This window comes from Diospyros lotus, chromosome 15 (assembly GCF_014633365.1).
Source record: "Diospyros lotus cultivar Yz01 chromosome 15, ASM1463336v1, whole genome shotgun sequence".
In the NCBI taxonomy this organism is placed as follows: Eukaryota; Viridiplantae; Streptophyta; class Magnoliopsida; order Ericales; family Ebenaceae; genus Diospyros; species Diospyros lotus.
The window spans coordinates 22,266,066-22,289,531 of NC_068352.1; the positions used below are offsets into that span (position 1 = coordinate 22,266,066).

The 23,466-nt window shown below is 42.2% G+C and overlaps 1 protein-coding gene across 4 annotated transcripts in view; it reads right to left on the bottom strand.

Annotated features, from left to right (window-relative positions):
* The window catches only part of LOC127791900 (uncharacterized), a 79,684-nt gene extending 69,748 nt beyond the window's left edge, over positions 1-9,936 (bottom strand). For 3 of the 4 annotated variants that reach the window (XM_052322073.1, XM_052322072.1, XM_052322071.1), the window contains exon 1: positions 9,785-9,936. In XM_052322073.1, the coding sequence (XP_052178033.1) occupies positions 9,785-9,862 (78 nt within the window). In that variant the 5' untranslated portion in view covers positions 9,863-9,936. The remainder of the gene's footprint in view (positions 1-9,784) is intronic. The other variant, XM_052322075.1, reaches the window with a different exon arrangement.
* Between the last annotated feature and the right edge of the window lie 13,530 nt (positions 9,937-23,466).

The following is a 23,466-nucleotide window of genomic DNA, read 5'->3' on the forward strand; positions in this document are numbered from 1 at the left end:
GATAACTCATAATCTCTGTTTAAGCATAATTACATGACTATTGAATAGATATACTCGACTAATATATGATTTCACTCAATTATGCTTCAACTTTAGTCGATTAATGAGGTATAATACTCGACTATGATCTTGATTACTCGATTACTTTTGATACAATCGAAACTTGCAATAAGTGCTCGATATTTACTAAGAGTATTCACTCGAGTGATATTGTAAAACCCCGAGACCCCAAAGTCAGGTCCAAGAAGGGACTCTAGAAGAGTTAGTATATATATCGAGAATAGTTATAAGAAATGAAACAACACCAACTAGATATCTTTTGAGTTAAATGTGGAAAAAGAACTCGCAGGCTAAACTTGGGTAGCTCAAGGATGGATGATCCTTGAGAAGTTCGCGTAGCCCATCAGGGTAAGTTGATCCAATTCTTCCTATCGCTCAATGCGAGATGCTACAAATATTCAAACATGCTTATTCTATGCCTTTCTTTGACTATCATATAAACAACATGCATTGTTTTGAATATCATCAAAACAACACCTAAGATAACATAATCATTGAGCTTTAAATAAAAGACTTAATTTTCATCATCTAAAATAATATAAACCTTATGCTCAAATAAACACAAGTGTTGTTTGTAAAAGTTGGATAAAACTAACTTTTCAAATATATTCACTTGGTTACATAAAAAGCCTTAGAAGATAAATGAAATATTCTTAAGGTACATGGTTTTGACAACAAGTTGAGAACAATATATGTTACTCAACTAAAAACATTTCCTTTTTGATCAAAGAAAGATTATTCTACTTAGCACTCAATATGACATGCTCCATAGAAATACCATTAAATAGTTATTTATTCACAAAACAAATATATATACATGAAGCACACATAAGTCAAATAACTTACTTGCTACACATAAAAACATTCAAATATCTTGAGCACAATATATGATGCTCATATATGACAAAGATGTCCAAACTTGATCATCATGATATCTCATTTATATTTATCAAGACAAAAACACACATAAGACATATAAAGTATCATACACAAATATTACTAATGCATTCTTTGAGTAATTTGGCTGCACTCTCATCCTGCAATTAAAACATAAAACAAAACACAATAAAAATTTTATATTTTTTTCCCTTTATTTTGGTGAGAGGTTTATACTCATCAGTGTACGAGTGCAGTTGTAATCCAAATTTAAATTTATACTTTCTGGATGAGTACAGGTCGTTCACTAAGAGATTTATTTATGGCAAAATAAAAAGAATGTCACACACAAACACACGCATTTGGACAAATTGGCAACAAGGTTTATTTATAATTTTTTTTAGACAACGTAACTAGGAAATAAAGTAAGACAGAAATTGAAATAAATACTAAATGTTAGAATATAAAATTGAACAGCATTTGAGTTAAGACAATTTCAGCACTAACCCATTGATTCCCAAACTTTAGCATAAAGGATTAGCAATATTAATTTAATTTCAGATATGAGGGTTTGTTATTAAATGCAATTAGAGATAATGATAGTTCTAGTTTAAACAATCCCATACTTGATATGCTGGATTCTAATTTAAGCAACTACCATAAATCTAATTACAATTAATATACAAAACAACTAAATCAATCATCCGGGTTTGGGTATGATAGCGTTTCCAATTCTAGTAACTTCTATACATGGCATAAAAGCTCTAAGTTAGGCTTACGCTCCAATCCAAACCTAGTGATTTCTCAATAATTACTATACACCCATACTGAAATTTAAATTAATATCACTCATTTTAAGCGCAGCTTTCTTTGGGAATCATTGGCGTTGGACACTGTCCTTGCCTTAACCCAAGATTAGATTTAGCTACTCATTTGTATTTGAAAGTTAATTGACAGAAATTTAAATGACGTAATTTAAATGGTAGGAATTAAAATAGCAGAAACTAACCGGCCATTTAGGCGGTGGATAATTAAAAGACAAGAATTAAAATTATAGAAATTTAAAGGCATAAATTAACCAGCTATTTAGGCGGTGGATAATAAAATAACAATAAATGACATAAGAATTTAAAAGAAGAAAGAAATGAAGTAAGATCACAAGAGAAAATAATAAAGAAAAAGAGAAAGAACAAGAACAATTATTAAAAAGAGAATTCTAAGGAAATAACTAAACTTTGATTCAAGAATAATAATCACCCTTACAAATGCAATCAAGTGAGCTAGTTATAGCCCACAAGATGCAATACAAACCACACAATTTCAATTATTCAACTAGACATAATTATATCTAATGGGCACTCACACACTTAAAATTAAATGGATTTTAGCTATAATACACACCTAATATTAAATGGATTTTAGCTAAAATACATACCTAATAAAGCACTCATAAAGTTAAATGGATTTTAGTTATAATACACACCTAATAGTTAAATGGATTTTAGCTAAAAAACACACCTAATAAAGCACTCACAAAAAAATAAAAAAATTAAATTTCTACAATTGGATTTTTAATCTTCATTAGGATTAAAAATAATGCTTGGGCCTTCTCTGAATGATATCTTCCATGAGTTGTTCAAGTTGGGCCTTAATTCTTCATGGGCTTTTAATTCTTCATGGACTTTTAATTCTTCATGAGTTTTAATTCTTCATGGGTTTTAATTTTTCATAGACTTTAATTCTTCATGGGTCTCCAAGCCCACATTCTTCATGCCTACAAAAAAGAATAATTTAATGTTATTAATAAATTATATATTATATATATATGTATTACACATGGCACATATATATATTAGATTATATTATATATATATATATTACATGCATGCATATAATGATGTATATGTATTATATTTATATATATATTATTATTATTATTATTATTTTTAAATTTTACTTTAGAACTTCATTTTATTCATTTTTCAATTTAAACTTGCATATAACCATAAAATATATATTAATATCTAATTTAAGCCATTTTTAAGATAAAAAAAATGTGTAATTATAACAAAATTTTTACAAAATTAACCACTAATCATAATTCTTGAAAGATAAAAACTTTAAACTTCTATTACTCAAATGTATTGATCATAAACTTAATTCTTAGACATGACAAGCAACACTAGAAATAATTGCTTGGAAAACATTTAGCACTTATAAAAACTTTCAAATTCTTGAATGATTTTGTTTATCAAGCAACATGCATTCAATATTATAAGTTCTTCAAGTGTTCTTCCATTAAATTTTAGACCATTGAGAACTTTAGGAATTTGATACTAAATATCAAATAGATAACTTAGGCTCTATGATTTGAAACTTAGAATTACTTGCCTAAGCATAATACATATACTCAAGAGAAAAAATAATTGAAAATAACTAAAATACATTGCTCTTAAACTTGAGAAAATGCTTTCACATATTTTGAGCACTTAAGATATTTCTCAACCTTAAACTTACTCTAAGTGTCATGAGGATATATGACTTTATTCATAACACTAAAGCATTAGGATACTTAAAATATCCCCATAAAATCATAGAGCAACCTCTTGACAAAAACAAGCATAAGAACCAAAACAAGCTTGATCACAAACAAAACATATTAAGCAACCTTAACATGAAGGATAAGATAATATAAATCATTCAAATCAAAACTCAAGTACCATCACTTGAGATATGAAATACATAACACATTACTTTTGAACTTTGAGTAATGTTGCCACATAAAACACTCATGCCTTATCTTTAGGATGATCACAAAGAAAAGCATATACAAACATATCAATAACACATATGACTAGAACAAATTTAACACATATGAGAATATTAATAGATAAAACACACTGAATGATAAACTTATCAAGGTTCCTTAACCTTATATATATTCTCAAGGAAACCTCAACATATATAATCTATCAAGACGGGCTTAACATATCCTTATCCTTAAGAAATATTCTAAACAATTTTTCATAACAAAATATATTAAAAAGCTTATGAGAATATATCATAACAAGATTCCTTGAACAAAATCTCAAAGCATCTTTAACATACATTACATTAAAGTTTTGCATACAATAATCATCATCAAAACATTTAAGAACAAATTCACACCTACCCTCCGAAACAATTCCCATGGAAAAGTCCTCGGGAAGATTCTTGAGGGACGTGTCCATTTTCGTGTTTGGAATGTGTCCTCAAAAAGATCAAACCAAAAATCAAGGCCAAAACCAAAATAAAATAAAATTAATAAAAGGAAAAAAAAGGAAAAAGGGCAAAGAGTAGCAAGGCAGTGCTTGCCCCTATAAATAAGGGCGAGTAGCCTTGCTGCTGGCCTTTTTTGGCTGCGTAAGGAGCTCAGGCCACGCTCATGTCCGCTCATGGGCAAGGCTATCAGGTGCGCAGGACCTCGTAACCTATCTGCATAAGCAACTGCTCAAATGACCCTTCTACGCGACCACCTTCGAAAGCCTCTCGTAAGCTCGCGCATCCCTATGTCCCTGGAAGCCCATCTGCAACCAGCCATGCATCCGTGCACACCTTTCCACTCCTGCAGCTAACTTTCCATGCCTTGTGAGTTAACTAGCCTATCGCACATCTCTTGCAATCTTCCGCACACAATCGCCTCCAGAAGCCCATTCGCACGTGAAAGACTCTTCCATGCACATGGCTCAACACTCTTCCTCACAGTACCGCCACACTACCGCATGCTGCTGCATACCTATGCCCGTGCAGTCACCCAGCCCTGTTTTCCGCGCCCATGTGTGCCTACTTGCCACACACCTGTAGTACACCCCTCAACCGATGCACCTGTGTCTCTTTATGTTCCTCTTTCACGAGCACCCACGGATGACCTTCCTAGGCATCTGTGTAAGCACTCGGTCAACCCTCTTGTGACCTTCTGAGTCATCTAAAGACCCTCAAGATCTCGCCTCTCATTGCTTTATGGTGATAAGGCTAGCCTCCGAAGGGCTTGCACAGGAGAAATCCATATGTGCCTTCTAACTGTCTTCTGTCTTGCAGACCCTCCAAAAAACTCATCTGTAGACTCTACTAGCAAGATATATCTTCATTTATAGATGAAGTCTCAATCACAATCAAATTTGACATTCTAATTACAAGCAAATTTAAATTTCCAATCACAATTATAACAGAGAGAATTTAATGACCCGCCCTTCCCCGGTATGTCGTTATTCTTGGGATTTCTTTTTTTTTTTTTTTTTCTATCACCACAAATTCCTCAATATAAAATCCCCATATATAAATACATTTAACATTCCATATGATAAGCTAAGGAATTGTAACTTAAACATTTGCGTAAGCTAGAATTGAAACTTGAAGGATATTGTAATTCCATACAAATACAAACATACACTACTGTTTTAAACAACCAATAAATTATAATATCCGGTAGATGAGATAACATATAAAATTGTGTCTCAAACATAAGGAATAACATGAATTGAAATTAAATTACACTTCAGCCACTCATTTTCCTTCTTACTGCCCGATTCACCTGGAACGTGAAATATTTCAGGGATAAAAGTTCAAATTAGAAGATGAATATTTTAAGTGAGGGTTAAAATAAATTTCATAAATGAATGATGTATGGACATAAATAAATCAAAACCCTAGCGTAGCTTTCACCAGCATTCTAACCCCAACGGGGAACCCTAGGTAGTCATCCTAGTAATTCTTACTCTAGGAAAAATTCGTCCCCAGTGCAGGAGACTTCTATGGCTTTCTGGCAAAACTCACGTACTTGGGGAAATGTGGCTACGTACACCTACCAGGACAACATCCCATCCTACCATGGTTAACATGGATGACATACTTATCAATATGCCAATAATATCATACTTAATGCAATATCACCATTACTAAGGCAATGTAAAATGAATATGTATATGTATAACAAGATGCACATAAATCACATAAACTTTGCAAATCCCTCATAAATTCCATACTCATTTAGGAAAACATATTACGTGTAATTTTTTAGAAAAACCACTTATCTTAATTTAACTTCTAAGGCTTTCTCGATATGCATTTCCTACCCTCGAAATTTGTACCTTGATAATTTCCTAGCCAAATTTTTTGAAAAATTAATAAAACTAAATTTCTCAATTTTTTAGATTTTTTTCACATATTTTTTCTTTTTTTTTCCCCTATTTTTTCCTTACCTCACACTCCTTGGACTTGCTTGCACTCACGCGCCTGAAGCCGGCCGTCTTCTCCGACCTTTTCCTTGCCGCCGCCGACTAATTGTTGGCTTGTTTCTTTGATTTTCTTCTTTCTTCTTGGCCTATTCCTTCTTTTGAACATGATGGCACACCCTTTGGTTTGAAAATTCGGCCAACACACCCTTGATTTGGTCATTTAAACCTCAATTCCAACGAGACATGATTTTTCGACTAAGCTTTGTAACCACCTCAAATCAACACGAAAACTCCCCAAATTCTCCAGAAATGATCCCTATCCCCTCAAGAACAAAAGTCCCTTATCAAAACCCTCGAATTTCTTCTCAAACACTTGGATTTCTTAGATGAAATTCAATGAAACCCTCGTCCTCAACCCCGACTATTTATAGTCGTTTTCGACCACTCCTCCGGCCAATCAAGCCGCCCCATAGATCTGAACTCATCCCTTAGGCCATGATGGTCTGCCCCCTCCATCTGATTGGTGATTTGACATCGATAGCTAGCGGTCGTACTGTGGTTGCCGATTTTTATAGTGTTCACACTAGAATTTTGCATTCCAGTCCCTCTTTTTTCATTCTCTTGCATTTTGGTCCTTAGCCCTCAAGTTCAGGTTCCAAAAAATTATACTTAGTCGCCAAGACTTTGAAAAATTATATTTTTACCCCAATAACTTTCAAAAATTGCACTTTTTCTCTAATAAAAATTATACTTAAGTCCATAAAATTTTTTGGGTATTACAGAGAACAAGAAGAATGACAAGCAATAGTTGGGGAAGAGGAAGATAAAAGCTAGAAGGAAAAAGGGAAAAACCTAAGTGGATCTCATTCCCAGTGGGCAAAAACCACTGACCCTGGGGCTTTCGTTACCAGTAATTTGAGTTTTCCAATGGGAATGATTGCTCTCATTCCTAACAATTAAAAAACCACCAGCAATAGGATTTTCATTCTCCATGATTTGATTTTATTGTTGAGAAAGATTTTTTCCAACGATTCACTACAACTTCTCGTAAAAATGATTATTGCCAACTATCTTTATTACCTTGAGCAAAAAATTGCCAACAATGACCATTTTTCTAATAGTGATAGTTGGGTGTATAATTGAACATAATTAGTCTATCTTATATAAAATAATATGATTTGGGTTGCAATGTGCAATGCAGGGGGCATGTTCGCTCGTTTAGAGTTTAGGGTTTAGTGCATGTCCGTTCGTTTGCCCTCATTGTCTTATCATCGGCGAGAATACAACATATTTCTTACCCATCTCGACTCAAGGCATACCCCCCCCCCCCATCACGAAAAAAAAAAGAGGGACCTACAATCACTAATTATTTAAATTCTTTTTATTTCTTGAGATGCAAAATCATTAATTCTATTTTATGATAGTTTTTATTTGAATTCATACTCTCAATATTTTGTTGTTCTATTTGGACGAGAAGACCCCCAACTCCGTAAGTCCACAGATTATTTTTCAATGACTACTTGTCATCCAAATCCAAGACCACCCACACGCTTGCATATAAATGCAACATTTATATTCTATGAACTGATAAAAATCTTACAAGATAGGCATTGGATAGGAAAAATGAATGGATAGTTGAGATTCACTCGTCATCAGTAAAAAAAAAAAAAAAAATAGAAAAGTTAAAAATTATATGCAACATTTTACTAAAGTCAAAAATTATATATAAAGTTATATAAAATTATAGTATTATATTTCATGTTATGCAAATGATATAAATAAATAACATAAAAATATTTTTAAACCAAAATATATTATTTATTTATATCTCTATATTTAACTAAAAGTTATACAAATATATTTTTATTAAATATATTATATATTTATATGTGTTAGTGACCCAGAGAAAGAAAGGGGAGACGGACGTGACAGCAACAAACGGTGGAGGCGAACAACGAACGGCAAAGGCGTCAGTAGAGATTGAGGCCCAGAGAGAGAGAGAGAAGGAGACGAAGGCGTCGATAGATGGTGAAATGAGAGAAGCGATGGGTGAGAATAGAAGACTCAGAGAGAGAGGCAGAGGTAGAGGCAAAAGTGGAAGGAGGCGAAGGTGGATAGAGGCGGACGACGGAGGCAGAGGAATGAGGCAAGAGAAGGGGAATGAGAGAGAGGGGGGAGGAAGGATAGAGAGAATATGGGCAGGCATTTAAAAATTTGGATATAAAATATCACGATATTTTGATATCAAAATATAGTAGGAAATTGGTGTTGTTCACCAAGTTATCCAAACTTTTGTTTATCAAAATATCGCGAGAAATTGGAACTATTCACCAAGTTGTCCAAACTTTTGTTCATGTAGCATTATCCTTAAAAATATTGGGGGTGTAACCGAACACGCACTACAAGAAAAACGGCATTTAGCGACGAAAATATCCGTTGCTAAAACATCAAAATCTGTTGCTAAAAAATTTAGCAACGGACAACTTTCCGTCGCTAAAAATGGCGTCCCTAAATTTTAGCGATGGAATTTAGTGATAACACAAATTAGTGACGGAAATTTTCGTCGCTGATTAAAAAAAATAAAAACAAAAAATTATTTAAAAAATTAAAAATTATTTTAGCGATCAAGAATTCGGTCGTTAAATTTAAAAATTTAATAAAAAATATTAAAAATTATTTAGTAATAGAATATTTCGTTACTAAATTTAAAAAAATTAAAAATATTTGACAATGAAATATTTGTCACTGAGACTTCTCTACTTAGTGATGAAAAACATTCGTCACTAAAGTACGAAGTTTTTGTAATTACGTCACCCCCAAGCTGTTAAGTGTGCATTTCTCCTATTTTTTATGCAAAAAGTAACGTGGTTGCGTTGCTTGCACTCTCAATGATTCCATGTTAACAAGAGATTACATGCGAGCAAGCGCACAAACCACGCAGGAAACTACAAATAAAAAGGATACATATTTATATGCAAGTGTCAATCGCCATTGTTGGTGGGCTCTGTTCTGTCCATCCATCCTTCCGGTACTTCAAACGAATCAAACCGGATAGTCCTCGGAACGGCACTGCCACCGCCGCCCACCAGATTGGTCTCCACGAAAGTAGTCTCCCCGAAGGGGAGAGAATGATATTTCTTTGAGCCAGAAAAAGAATCGTTGCCTACTCGATAGTAAACACTGTACTCGACGGCTATATCCGATGAACTCAGCTCAACATTCCGGGAATTCTCAATTTTAATGCTGAGAGTCCAAGTCCTGGGCATCTTAGCACCTGTCAGCGGAAGCGTATGTCTCGGATAGCAGTCAAAATAAATGGGTCCGTGGCTGAGAGAAGCTTGAGCCACTGCCAGAAGGGACCAGCGAAAATTGAGAGAGCGAGAGTCGCGGACGCAGACGACAACAGAGCAGTCCAAGCCAGCTGCCGTGAGAGGCTTCACGGCGACTTGGACCAGGCCTAAATGGATTAACCCGTACTTGCTCATGTGATGCCGAACGGCTTGCCTGTCGAGTAAGTGGAGCTCGACGTATTCGCCGCGGATCGGCACCGTCTTCTTCAGTTTATGGATCTCGTAGTCTGGATCTCGCCGGAAGCTGAAGAAGCTCTTTCTATGGTAAATGCTGTAAACAGGAACCTCCGGGGGACTCCATTGCCGGAGAAGCTTCTCTAGTTCTTGACGCCGCTGCTCTTCTTTTGCACTTGCAGTGTCCATCTAAGCTAGCTGATGATCTTAATTCCACTGAGAAACACAAGAAGAACGATGATACATACATATATATATATGTATATACATCTGTGAACATTCATTCATATTCGGACTCCAAAATGGATTTGAGAGGCATCTGAATAAGAGATAAGGTGGTTCCCATGGCTTCCATGTAATAGGCGGAATCAACAAATTAAAGTAGGGTTGAATCATCATTGAATTACAATGAAACATTTTCCAACCATACTTGGGGACTAAGCATTGATAGTGTACATGGTTGTTTAGATATAATATATAATAGAATTTAAATATTAAAATTTTATTTTAAATAATCATAAAATGGTGCATAACATTTTTTATTTAATTTTTTTTGTATTTAAAAGAGATAGTAAAGTCCGGTGACTTATTTTTAAAAAAATTAAGATTTATTTATTTATAATTAAATTAAAAATTTATGATGAACACATATAATATTTTGAGATTGACTAACATTTGAACTTTTATAAATAATTCTTATCCTATACGTTAAGTTTATTAATTGGGTCTTAACCTATGACACATAAAAAAGAGTTTTAAATTTATATTATAAAAGTTATATGATAATAATATATTACTAATACTTTAGAGAAAAGAGATTACGGGTCCGCGCGTCTTTCACTTCGGACTTATCTTCAACAATAATTATATATTGAGAGATATTTGTTTTGTGCAAAAGCATATTAAACTAGCTATGCATGCGTGTGGAGTCTTGAATCTTTTTTTAAGCTATCGAGACACGGGGTCTCGACTATAATATATAAAAAATAATTTCACATTTCACCCTAAAAAAACAATATAAAAAGCATATTAAACTAGTTTAATGTCTTTTTATTATTGTTGTATTGTTAAATCATGATTATTTTTTTTTCAAAAAAAGGGTATTTGATTAAAGTGGGTTCCCACTTTCTTTTTAAAACAGTGAGGTACTTTCATCAGTTGCTTTAGTGGGATTCATTATTTTTAAAAATAAATACATAATTTTGACATAACTTTTAAAACATATTTTTATATGAACAATTAATATTAGTATTAATACATATATACCCCCTTAAACTTGACTAGGGTTAGCATTATTAACCTTTTTACCCCTTAAACCCACCCAAATAAAGGGATGACCAAAAATCACATAAAACCTAAATGGGGGACAACTTCGAGTGGCTAAAAGTTTAACCTTAAAATGTCTTGCATTCACTGGTACACATCCAACCATTTAAGCGACCACTACAATAGTCTAGAGGCTTCACAGCCAGAAGGGATTGGCCAAAATTGAGGAGGTGACAGTTCCGGAGGCAACGAAACAAAGCAATCCAAGCCGGTGACGGTAAGAGGCTTCACGATGACATAGACTAGGCCAAAATAGAGGTAGTCGTACTTGGTCATGTGATGTCGTACAGCTTGCATGTCGAGTAAGTGGAGTAATAGGGAGGAAATAGACAAAAAGAATAGAAAACCCTTATCGATCCTCTTTACTCATTGAGATCTCAACCTTAAATATAGCCTAGAACTAATATAGTCAAATTATAGAAATGCCCTTACAGCAACAAAAATACAAATGATAAGAAATTAACAAACAACAACATCAATGTGTAAAATACAATACAAAACATAAAACAAAATACAACAAAAATTACAACTCTATTACTCCCTGCAAGATGAACTATGAATATTGATAATGAGCCTCTTGGAATAATCCCTAGCTAGGAGCAACCTTTAGATACTACAATAAGTGATAGATAGCATCTAGGTGAGTTTTCCGAGGATATTAGACACAAATGGCTGAGTTTGTGAACCACATAAGTAATATCCGATCGAGAGACTGTAAGATAGAGTAAGCAGCCAATGAGCCTACGATAGAGAGAAGTATTTGCAACTAAATCCCCTTCACTAGCACTATATAAGCTTTAGATTAAGAATCATTAGGACAGAAGCAAGTTTGCTGGCTAAAAGACTGGAATCTTCCAAAAGCTGCAAGGTATAGTGCCTTTGAGAAAAGAAAATCCCTTTTGCAAACTGGGCAATCTCTAGACCAAGAAAATAATGCAAACGACCATGATCCTTAAACTTGAATTAACTATGTAGAAAAGATTTCAGATCATTGATGATTAAAAGATTAGGACCGGTAAGTATAATGTTACATAGACCAAAAAAGCCACAAACAAAGAACCACTACCCCTGGTGAAGAGAAAATAATCCGATTTGGACTATGTAAACCAAAACTAAAGAATAGCTAGAGAAAATTTTGAGAACCACTGCCTTGAAGCTTGTTTCAGCCCATATATAAACTTATGTAACCGACAAACTAATTTATTCCCCTTATTACCAATCGAGAATAAAGGCTTGTAACCAAGTGGTAATTCCATATAGACTTCCTTAAAAAGATCCCTATTAAGAAAGGCATTATTCACATCCAATTGAGTAAGAACCTATTTACGGCTTGCAGCTAGGGCAAGCAAGACCTTAATAGTCACCAATTTCTCTATAGGAGAAAATGTTTCAAGAAAATCCAATCCCTCTTGTTGTGTATATTCCTTAGCTACCAAGCGAGCCTTGTACCTTTCCATAGAACCTTTAGATTTGTATTAATTTTATAAACGCATTTACACCCAATAGCATGCTTGTGGGAAGACAAGGATGTAACACTCCAATTGTGATTAAGATGCATGGCATTTAATTCAAGCTTCATTGCATCTCTCTAATGGGGATACGTAATTGCTTTGTGGTAGTATTGAGGTTCAAAATCAGTAGAGACTTGAAGAAGAAAAGAACTGTGATTATAAGAAAGTTTAGAATAAGAGACATAATAATGTAAATGAGATGAGGTTTCGATCAAAAGAGGTGGGTGATCAAATAAAAAGCTGCAATGAAAATCTTATAGATATGTAGATAACTGAGTAGCCCGAGAAGACCTACAGATAGGAATAGGGGAAATGGAATGAGAAGAAGATGTATCAACAATAGGTTTAAGGAGATTGTGAGAAGTAGTAAGTAAAGAGGAAGAAGGAATCAAATCATGTATAGAGACTAGTAAAACCAGATCAAGAAATAGGTTAAATATCTCATCAAAAGAGGTGATAAAATGAAAGAGAAATATGTGATCATGCAATTAGAAATCCCGAGAGATGATGATAGATTTTGATGTGAGATCATACAACTTGTAGCCTTTGATGTTTAGTGGATAGCCAATAAAAATGCAAGGCTTGGCCCTAAGATCAGGAACTAAAAGCTTGTATATTGTTATATGTATTTCCCGCATCACCCCGCATGGGCCAGACTCGGTCCGATAGACCGGCCCAATCACCCAAGGCCAAGAAGGCCCGGACGACCTCGTCAAGGAAGGTCCAGCCTCCATCAAAGACCCGGAACTCGTAAAGCGAGCGTATGGCGAGCTCCCGGTAATCCCCCAACGAGCTCGGAGCAATCGACTAACGAGCTCCGGAAATATCCTCCAGATCGCTGGGCCATCCAGGTCGCTCGCCTAAAATCTCCAGCTCGCATGAGCGGCAAAGCTGCTGAGAAGTCAGAGGTAGGGTCCGATCACTTTATCTGTAACAGCCCATGCCCCTCGTAATGAGGATCCCACTCCCGGTCTTGCGAAGGCGGTAAGAACTATTTGTCCCCCATTATACAAACACTGTATTTTTATATATTATCTAGATTGTAAAAGTCCCTCAAGAAAAATGGAAATAAAGGGGGCCATGAGGGGCAAAGAGGAGGGACAGAAAAAAAGAATAATCAGATACCGCCACTCTGGGAGAATAATCAGAGGGCGGCCGTGGACTAGGCATCGTTCTGGCCGAACCACGTAAAAGATTCTGGTGTACACGCTTGGAACTTTGGGGGAGGGGGGGTTTTCTTCCTTCCTTCTCGGTATTTTTTTGGATTGACTCACCGCGGCCCAAAACGAATCACGGTCGGCCGAAATCAAACGTCGACATTTTGGCGCTAGAGGAAGGGGCCGCTCTGATCAATAGCCATGGCTAGAGGAAGGAATACTAGAAGTTCCGAGGCGGCGGTCGACCCGCCTGAAAATCACCACGACCGACCACGAGACTTACCACCAAATGGAGGACCCATTGCCCCGACAGCCGATACTCCTTTGCCGCCGCCCGCCGGAGACGCTCCCGGCATACCACCACGGATCCCTGTCCAGCCTACTGTCCAAATCACCGGGACAGGGACGATCCGGGACTGGCAACAGCGCCAGGAAGCATTGGAGAATACGGTAATGCAACTCGCTGACGCGGTCAGAATTCTGGCCCAAGCTCAAGCACGGGCTGTCCACGACCCACCGGCGTCGCCTCGCAGGGTCCGCCAACCGCGGGAGGAGAGACACCCACCCGCGGAAGAAGATATCGGGGATAACTACCCGTCCCCAATTCACCGCTCCCCAGTCCGAGAAAGAAGCAGGCGATCGCAAGCCCAGCAATCAGTAGGACCGGACTCAACTGTGGAAGAGCTGTATCAGAGGGTGCGACAGCTGGAGGAACGACAAGGAGTCCGCAGCCAGAATAATGGCCGTGGAGATAGGACGCCGTTCGCCAGAGAAATTGAGCTTGAACCCCTGCCCCGGAGGTTTAAGGTCCCGAGCATGCCACAATATCATGGGGACAGCGACCCCTATGATTACCTGGATGCGTACAACGTGCAAATGGATCTACAGACAACCAGCTCGCTGGCTAAATGTCGCGCCTTCCCAGCAATCTTAGGAGACATCCCCCGAGCTTGGTTCAGGAGCCTTCCGCCTCGTAGCATCAACAGCTGGGAGGAGTGCCAACAGAGGTTCCTTAACCAATACAGGGCTCTAAGGAGGCAGCTCGCGCCACCTTGCCACCTCGCCACCGTATTCCAGAAAGCAAACGAACTATTAAGGGATTACATCGCCAGGTTCAGGCGCGAGGTGAGCAACGTCGAGGATCCCTCGGATGAAAGTATCCTAACGGCGATCTCCGCCGGCCTCCGAAAAGACGGAAAGCTCTACGAGAGCATCTACCGAACCCCGGTCAAAGACCTGGGGGAATTCTATGAACGAGCTTCCAAGGAAATCCGATGGGAAGACGCCTTCGGGACGAAGAAGCCCGTCGGGTCGAGAGAAGAAGTTGGGGGCTCCAGCCAGAGTAAGAAAAGGCACAACGGAGACGCCGGAAGAGAAGCTCGGGGGGAGCGCTCGAGCAATGAAGTGTTCAAGCGAGCTCGGAAGGCAGAGGGAGATGAGCGACCTCATAGATCACAGCGCTTTGACAGCTACTGTGCCCTGTCAGACCCCCAAGAAAGGATCTTCGCCATCGAAAGGAACAAAGAGGAATTCGGGAAGCCCAACCCGTTAAGAACCCCAAACAAATTCCGAAACAAAGAAAAATTTTGTGCGTACCACAACGAGGCGGGTCACAACACCTCGGAATGCTGGGCCCTAAGGGACGCCATCGAAGACCTGATAAGAAGAGGTCGCTTGAAAGATTACGTGGTGCGGCCGACTAATCAACCAAGCCAGCCGCCGGTACAGCAGCAGCCTCCCACCGACGACGACCAAGCACCGGCTGTACGAACCATCTACACGATCCATGGCGGGCCCCACCTCGCTGGTTCCTCCCACAAATCCCGCGACAAATACATACGAGAGGCCAACCATGTCTTGCTAGCGAGATCGGGCGAACAGCCGGTTCCCGCGAAGCGGCCTAGGGGTAACCCAATCCCAGAGAAGATGTTTTTCTCGGAAGAAGACGCCAAAGACGTCCATTGGCCGCACAACGACGCACTCGTTATACGAGCCCAGGTCGGCAACTCCGAAGTGCGGAGGATAATGGTGGACACGGGCAGCTCGGTAAATGTAATGTACAGAGCATGCTTCGATCAGATGGGTTTGGGACCGGAACAGTTGGGTTCGTCCCCAGAGCCACTCTATGGGTTCACGGGAGACGCAGTGATTCCCGTCGGTCGGATCAGCCTTCCCCTCACCATCGGGGATGCGAACCGCCAGGCCACTACTTTGGCAGAATTCCTCATAATTGACTGCCCCTCAGCATACAACGTCGTACTCGGAAGGCCGGCGATGAACGACCTGGATCTAGTGACCTCAACCAGGTCGCTTACGGTGAAATTCCCGACCCCCGACGGTATAGGGTGTGTACGAGGCGAGCAGCACCTCGCAAGACGTTGCTATGAGGACGCCCTGAAAATGGGAGCAAAGGGAAAGAAAGTAAATATCATCGCAAAAGTCGGCCCGCGATCAACCGGCCGATGGGAGGACCTGGATCCACGCGAGGTCGACTGCGAAAAGCCCACCGGTCCCATGGAAGAGCTCGAAGATATCTCAGTCGGCGAGGCAGACGAGGAAAGGCACCTCAAGCTAGGCAAGAGTCTATCCCCCGAGGTAAAATCCCAACTTACAGATTTCCTTAAAGCTAACCTTGATGTATTCGCATGGAACCACGAAGATATGGTGGGAATCGCCCCAGAAGTCATGTCACACAGGCTCAACGTAGATCCAGGCTACAGGCCAGTACGCCAGAAGAGGAGGCCAATGACTCCGGAGCGTTATACCGCTCTTAAAGAAGAAGTGGACAAACTCTTGGCGAATAATTTCATCAAGGAAGCCCACTATCCGGTCTGGGTGGCCAACCCGGTCCTAGTAAAAAAGAAAAACGGGAAGTGGAGGACCTGCATCGACTTCACCGACCTGAACAAGGCCTGTCCTAAAGACAGCTTTCCCCTCCCCAGAATCGATCAACTCGTAGATGCAACGGCTGGTCACCGCCTCCTCAGTTTCATGGATGCCTATTCAGGCTACAACCAAATCCCCATGAACCCAACGGACCAAGAGCACACCTCGTTCATAACCGACCGGGGGCTCTATTGTTACAAGGTCATGCCCTTTGGATTGAAGAATGCAGGCGCGACCTACCAGAGGCTGGTCAATACGATGTTCGAAACACTGATCGGAAAAACCATGGAAGTATACGTTGACGACATGCTGGTAAAATCCGAGCAAGTGACGGACCACGTTTCCGATCTAAGAGAAACGTTTGGAGTCCTCAGGAAATATCAGATGAAGCTCAACCCGCTCAAGTGCGCCTTCGGTGTAGCCTCTGGAAAATTTCTTGGGTTTATGGTAAACAACAGAGGCATTGAAGCCAACCCAGACAAAATTAAGGCTCTGCTCGACATGAGGTCGCCTATAAGAAAGAAGGAGGTGCAAAGCCTCAATGGTCAGGTCGCGGCTCTGAGCCGTTTCATTTCAAAGGCAACTGACAAGTGTGCCCCTTTCTTCGAGCTTCTAAAAAAGGAGAAAGACTTCAGATGGACAGAAGAATGCGAGTTCGCATTCCAACAACTAAAGGAGTACATGGGACGGGCCCCGCTGCTCGCCAAACCTAAGGAGGGAGAGAGGTTGACCTTGTACTTAGGAGTATCCCAACAGGCTCTCAGCGCGGCCCTCGTTCGGGGGGAAGAAGGGGTGCAGCACCCCATTTATTACGTCTCCAAAAGCCTAATCGATGCAGAAACAAGGTACGCACCAATCGAAAAATTAGCTTACTGTCTAATAGTGGCGTCGAGGAAGCTGCGACCCTATTTTCAAGCTCATGAGATCGAAGTCCTGACCAAATACCCATTGAAACAAATCCTCCAAAAACCGGATACCTCAGGTCGTTTACTAAAATGGTCTATTGAGCTCGCTCAGTTCGACATAAAGTACAAACCAAGGACGGCGATAAAGGGTCAAGCGTTGGCAGACTTCATTGCCGAGTTTACTGGGCCAATTGACGAAGAGCCGGAAAACCTGAAAGGACCGTCCTGGGAACTATACGTCGATGGATCATCGAACGAACAAGGAGCGGGAGCCGGGCTTATGCTAATAAGCCCCGAAGGTCACAAAATCCTCTGCGCCCTGAGGTTCGGTTTTTTAGCCACCAATAATGAATCCGAGTATGAAGCCTTACTAGCAGGACTCCGCCTGGCAAAGGAAATACGAGCTGAATTCTTGGAGATCTTCAGCGACTCTCAACTAGTTGTCAACCAGGTGCGGGGAGAATACCAGGCCAGAGACACGAAGATGGCAGCATACTTACAGAAGGCACGCGAACTTTTAGCCACTTTCGAAAAATATGAAATGCATCAAATCCCCCGTTCCCAGAACTCTCATGCGGACGCTCTGGCTCGCCTAGCAACTGCCCGGGACGCAGAATTCTTGGGGGACATACCTGTCGATTTTTTGGCCACCCCGAGCACAGAACAACGAGATGAAACGCTACTGATCACGGTGCCCCAAAACTCATGGATGACCCCCATCTTGGAATATCTGCAAGACGGGAAACTACCGGAAGACAAGCTGGAAGCACGTCGCCTGCGAGCTCAAGCCGCCCGATATTGCATCTACGATGAAAGACTGTACAAGAGGGGATTCTCAGCCCCACTCCTGAGGTGCATTGACGGCACCGATTGCCAGTCTGTGCTAGAAGAAATTCATGCAGGCCACTGCGGTAATCATGCAGGGGCACTCTCTCTGGCACAAAAGGCCCTCCGACAAGGGTTTTATTGGCCCACCGTGAAGCAAGATGCCATAGAGACGGTCAAGAAATGCGAGAAGTGCCAAAGGTTCGCCAAGGTTCCGCGAGCTCCGCCGGCCTACCTGCAGCAGATGAGCAGCCCTTGGCCCTTTGCCATTTGGGGCATGGATCTAATCGGGCCGCTGCCCACGGCTCGCGGAGGATGCAAACATGCCATAGTGGCAGTTGACTACTTCACCAAATGGGCAGAGGCCAAAGAGCTCGCACAGATCACCAGTGCGAAGACACAAGCTTTTACATGGGATAACATAATCTGCAGATTTGGAGTGCCACAGCAAATAGTAACGGACAACGGAACCCAATTTACCAGCGAGCAATTCATCCAATTCTGCGAGTCAATGGGGATTCAAAAGAGTTTCACCGCCGTTGATCACCCCCAGGCCAATGGGCAGGTCGAAGCAGTCAACAAAATAATCAAGCAGACCCTGAAGACAAAGCTTGAGGCTAGAAAGGGGGCCTGGGTGGATGAACTGCAAACAGTGCTATGGACCTATCGAACAACAGCCCGAAGCAGCACTGGAGAAACCCCATTCTCAATGGCGTATGGGTCGGAGGCTATGATCCCCGCTGAGAATAAAGTGGCCAGCCACCGAAGGGCCACCTTCAGCTCAGATCGCAATAACGAGCTACTGGCGGCTAATCTGGACCTGCTCGAGGAATCAAGAGATGTAGCTCGCGTGAGGATCGCAATTTATCAACAAAGAGTGGCACGATACTATAACAGGAAGGTCCGAATCCGACGTTACAACGTCGGAGATCCGGTACTACGCCTAGTACTACCAGGAGCACGGGCGGCAAGCGATGGCACCTTAGGGCCTAACTGGGAAGGTCCATTTATCATCAAAGAAAATTTGAATAACGGAGCATACCATCTGGCAAACATGGACGGTCTCCCTCTCCCACGAGCTTGGAACGCAGAACATCTTCGTCCTTACTTCAGAAAAATGTAATCGTTCTGGCCTATGCTCCGTCTTTTTCATTACGAATGACTTTCATGATTCTGGTCAGAATTTATGAACTTTCATTACACTTTATTCTTATTGGTATTCGATTGAATGCCCCCGTAACGAGGGGTCGAGAAGCCATGGTTTGCGAGCTGATGCCTAAATAACCTAGCCACGGCGCTACGGTCAACGGCTTAGCCGAGCATTTACCTCGGTCCCTCCATTAGGTCGTGGTTTGCGAGCTGAGAACCAGTCATCTTGACTTTATGTCATGGTTCGGAACCTACTGAGCAACCACTTCCACAAGTAACCCCGAGCTTGGGTTCGCTAGCCGAGGTCCTTTTATCTTGGCTTAAAGCCATGGTCTGCGACCTACCTGGGTGTTCCCTCTCAGTTCAAATAAAACTTGTAGAAGCCACTGGGTGTTAGCTGAGGACGTAACGCGACCTACCTGGACACATATCCCGGCCGTACAAGTCAAACGAAATAACAAGCCATGGTGTGTTAGCTGGGGTCACTCTATGACCCGCCTGAACATATAACTTGGTGCTACAGGCTGCGCTTTCACTAGCTGGGGTCCTCCTATCTTGGCTTAAAGCCATGGTCTGCGACCTACCTGAGTGTTCGCTCCCAATTTATTGAAAACTTATTAAAGCCTCAACATGCCGGCCGAGGCCATGGCATAAGCTCATACCCTAGCAAACTTTGCGTATTGGACCCTATCAGCTGAGGTCCGTCTTAACTTGGCTAAAAATAAAGCATTCGCGACCTATCAGGCACACGCCCTATAACGAGCTTCTCAGCCACCGCATGTTAGACAAGATCACAAGGCCGTCCGACTTTACATATATCTCGGGAAGGCTCTCGTTATTTCGTCAAAACATGCCGAACGGGGTTTCCTGGAAATTGCCTAGGTATGAGTGTTCGCGCTGATTATTACAACTATCATCAACGAGCTGGTTAAAGAGCGTTAGTTTACGAGCTGATAAAACTCCGGACCTACCTGGACCTATTTTCGAACAGTTTATTATCAAGTTACATACTCAAAAGTTCCTTATCAGTGGACCTTTCAAAAATACGGGGGCTTTGTTGAAGAAAATTCAAGTTATACCGTGAAGAAGTTACTTTCAAGTCATGATTCAAGAATCGTCATCAGAGATAACTTGAATTCGCGAAGAAATCTGAGGCAACGTGCACAAAATGCCAATTTCTTATTATGAGATGAAGGTCACATTACAAAAAAAAATAAAATAAAATAAAAAATAAAAAAAATAAAAAAAATACATGTGGGAATCCTAGCTAAGAGGGGCGTTTGGTTCTGCAGAATCAACCTCGACAGGGCGAGCTTCAGTAGGTATGGTCGGCTGGAGATCGACCTCGACAATCCCGGCTGGGAAAACCTCGGCAACCTCCACAGGAGGCTCCTTGGCAATCTCACCAGGTTGAGCCGCGGCGACCCCGGATAGCTCGGCCCCGACCTGAGGAGCTTGCGCTGCGACCAAAAACGAGTCAAGGGTATTGACATCATCAGCATCTTCCGCGGCCTCGGCAGCATACCGAGCCACCTCCTCGACAGCCTGCGCACCGAAAAAGGAGAAATCCATCTCAGGATGGTTCACCCAAAGGGTGTACAGAAATGCCGAGCAGGTGTCGGATCTGGTCTCCCTACGAGCCGCGTCCATCCGCTGTCCGACCTCCGCCCTTATATCGTCAATGGTCCTCTTGGCAAGCTCCTCGCATCGGACGGCACGATCATCCGCCCGTGTCCGCTCCTCCTTCGCCTCCCTAAGCTCGGCCTCGGTTGATCTGAGTCGCTCCTCAGCCCTCCGCAACTCCGCTTTCGCTCCATTTAGCTCGCCGGTGAGCCCGGAGTTGGCTTGCTCCCACATGTTCTTCGATCTGCGAAGCTCCTCGTCGAGATCTTTATTCTTCTGGATCTCCATCCTCAGACGCGTCAAGCAACCCTCCACCTCCTTTTGAGTGGCAAGAAGCTCGACCTGGAGATCTTTCTTCTCGTCCGAGAGCTTCGTTATTTCGGCCTTTTGGGCGTTCTTCTCGTCCTCAAGCTTCGCGATTTCGGCCTGACGGGACATGCTCACCGACTGAAGCTGCTCCTCAAAATCTTTGTACTGAGCTCGGAGCTTCACGGCAGCAAGAGAAGTCTGCAAAAGAAGAAATGTTAGCTCATTAAAAAAACCAAAGGGGTAGGTTAAGAAACCAAGGTACGAAGAATTCCTACTTACCACCAGGCTGTGACGGGCGACAAAATCACAAAGGGGGATTCCCTTTAACTTCGGGTCGTCAAGGGGCTTGGAGTTCGGACCCAGGAAATCGGGCACGGAATCCAGGAGGGGACCAACAAAGACCCCTCCTGGCAGGGCCTCCACGGCCAGCTCCTTCTCACGGACCCTGACCCGTTTGGCCCTGATATCCTCCCCCTGTTGCAGCTGGTCCGATCTCCGTTTCGAGCTGGCAGCAGGAGCGTCTCGAACCTCCACCGCAACCTCCTTCCCACGGGCTCCACTCGAACCATGGTCTCGGGAGGCAGGTGGCCGATGCCCCAACTGCAGATGAGCTTGCTTTGATTGTTGGGGCTGACGGGGCAGTGTTCTTTGCCGCTGCTCCTGCTGCCCCCCCCGCGACTGCTGGGTTTGCTGCTGCTGGGGGCGTGACTGCGGCTGCGGCTGCTCCGACCTGCCATCCCGCGAGCTATAGCTCGGGGTTATGGAAGACGTAGTGCTCGACCTCGCCCTATGACGCTTCGGTTGGAGGAGCTCGAGATCAACCATATTATCGTCTTGGTCGGCTTCCCCTCTTGAACTGTTCGTCTCAGCGAGCTGTAAGCCGGAAGAGAGAACCTCCGCACCCAAGTCCCTGAAATGATCTCCCTCGACAGTCTCGGTGCCAAGAGGAGGGGCGAGCTCGTATTCGCGAAGTAGCTCGTCCGAAAGCTCAAGAATCTCCGAGCTCGACTCCGCAGCCACAAGTTTGCCAAGGATATCAGTCTCCTCGGCCGATAAAATCGGTTTCTTCCCCCCAAAATCTGCATCAAAACATGAGCAAGTTAAAACAAGCACTCTCGGAACAAAGGAAAGATTCGTGAGAGCTCATCTTCTCTTACCAGGGGTCAGTGCGAAGCTACAATTCCTAAGTAGAGAAAGGGAAGGGCAAGACACGAAGAACCAACTGGACTTGTAATCGCCCACGTTGGACTTCCCCTTTGCTTTACCCTGAGGAAGGGCGGCCTTGTACGGAGAAGGACGGGCCGCCAGGTAATACAGCCCGTCCTTGGCATTTTTGAAAGAAAATAAAAATCTTATCAGTTTTGGGGAAGGGAGAGGAAGTTTGTTTATAAGGAATAAAACGGCCAAAGAAGTAAGTTGGGCATACGAATTCGGTGTTAGTTGGAAGGGGGCGAGCTTGACGTCGTTCAAGAGGGCGATAAGGTACGGGGCTATTGGGAACCTAAAGCCAGACTCGAGGTGTTGGGGGCTAATAGCTACGAAATTGGCTGGCGGGTAAGCTGCATGGGAGCTCGATGCAGGGATGTATACTCGGCAGGTCCTGGGGAGACGAAACTCCTGAGCACAAGTCATCACCTCGTGAAGCTTGGCCTTGGACGAGAATCTCTTGAAGACCGCAAGATCAGCAGCGATCTGATCTTGAACCTTCAGCTCGGTTTCCCGAGAGGTCGGGACGGCGACCTCCCTGCACCCCGAGCTCGCACCCCCAAGATTTTGGCCCTCCATAATGAGACAATCTTCGGAGCTCGAAGTGTCGTTTTCTCCTACGATATAATTGCAGCGCTTTTGACCTGAATTTCCACGGTGTTGGTCGGACATCTACAAAGGAAAAGAGAGAACAGTCAGGTCGCAAGTCGCGAACCAGACCTCAAGAAACTAGAAGAAAAACCCTAAAACGTCCCCTAGGTCTTCCAGGCCGAGCGCTTCGCAAAAAGGGGTACCGCCTAGGGCGGAGGGGCTGCAGCCGCAAGCCCGGTGTTCCATGAAAAGCTAATCCTAAGGTCATTGGACCCAAAGGCCCAGCAAACGACAAACCGAATCGT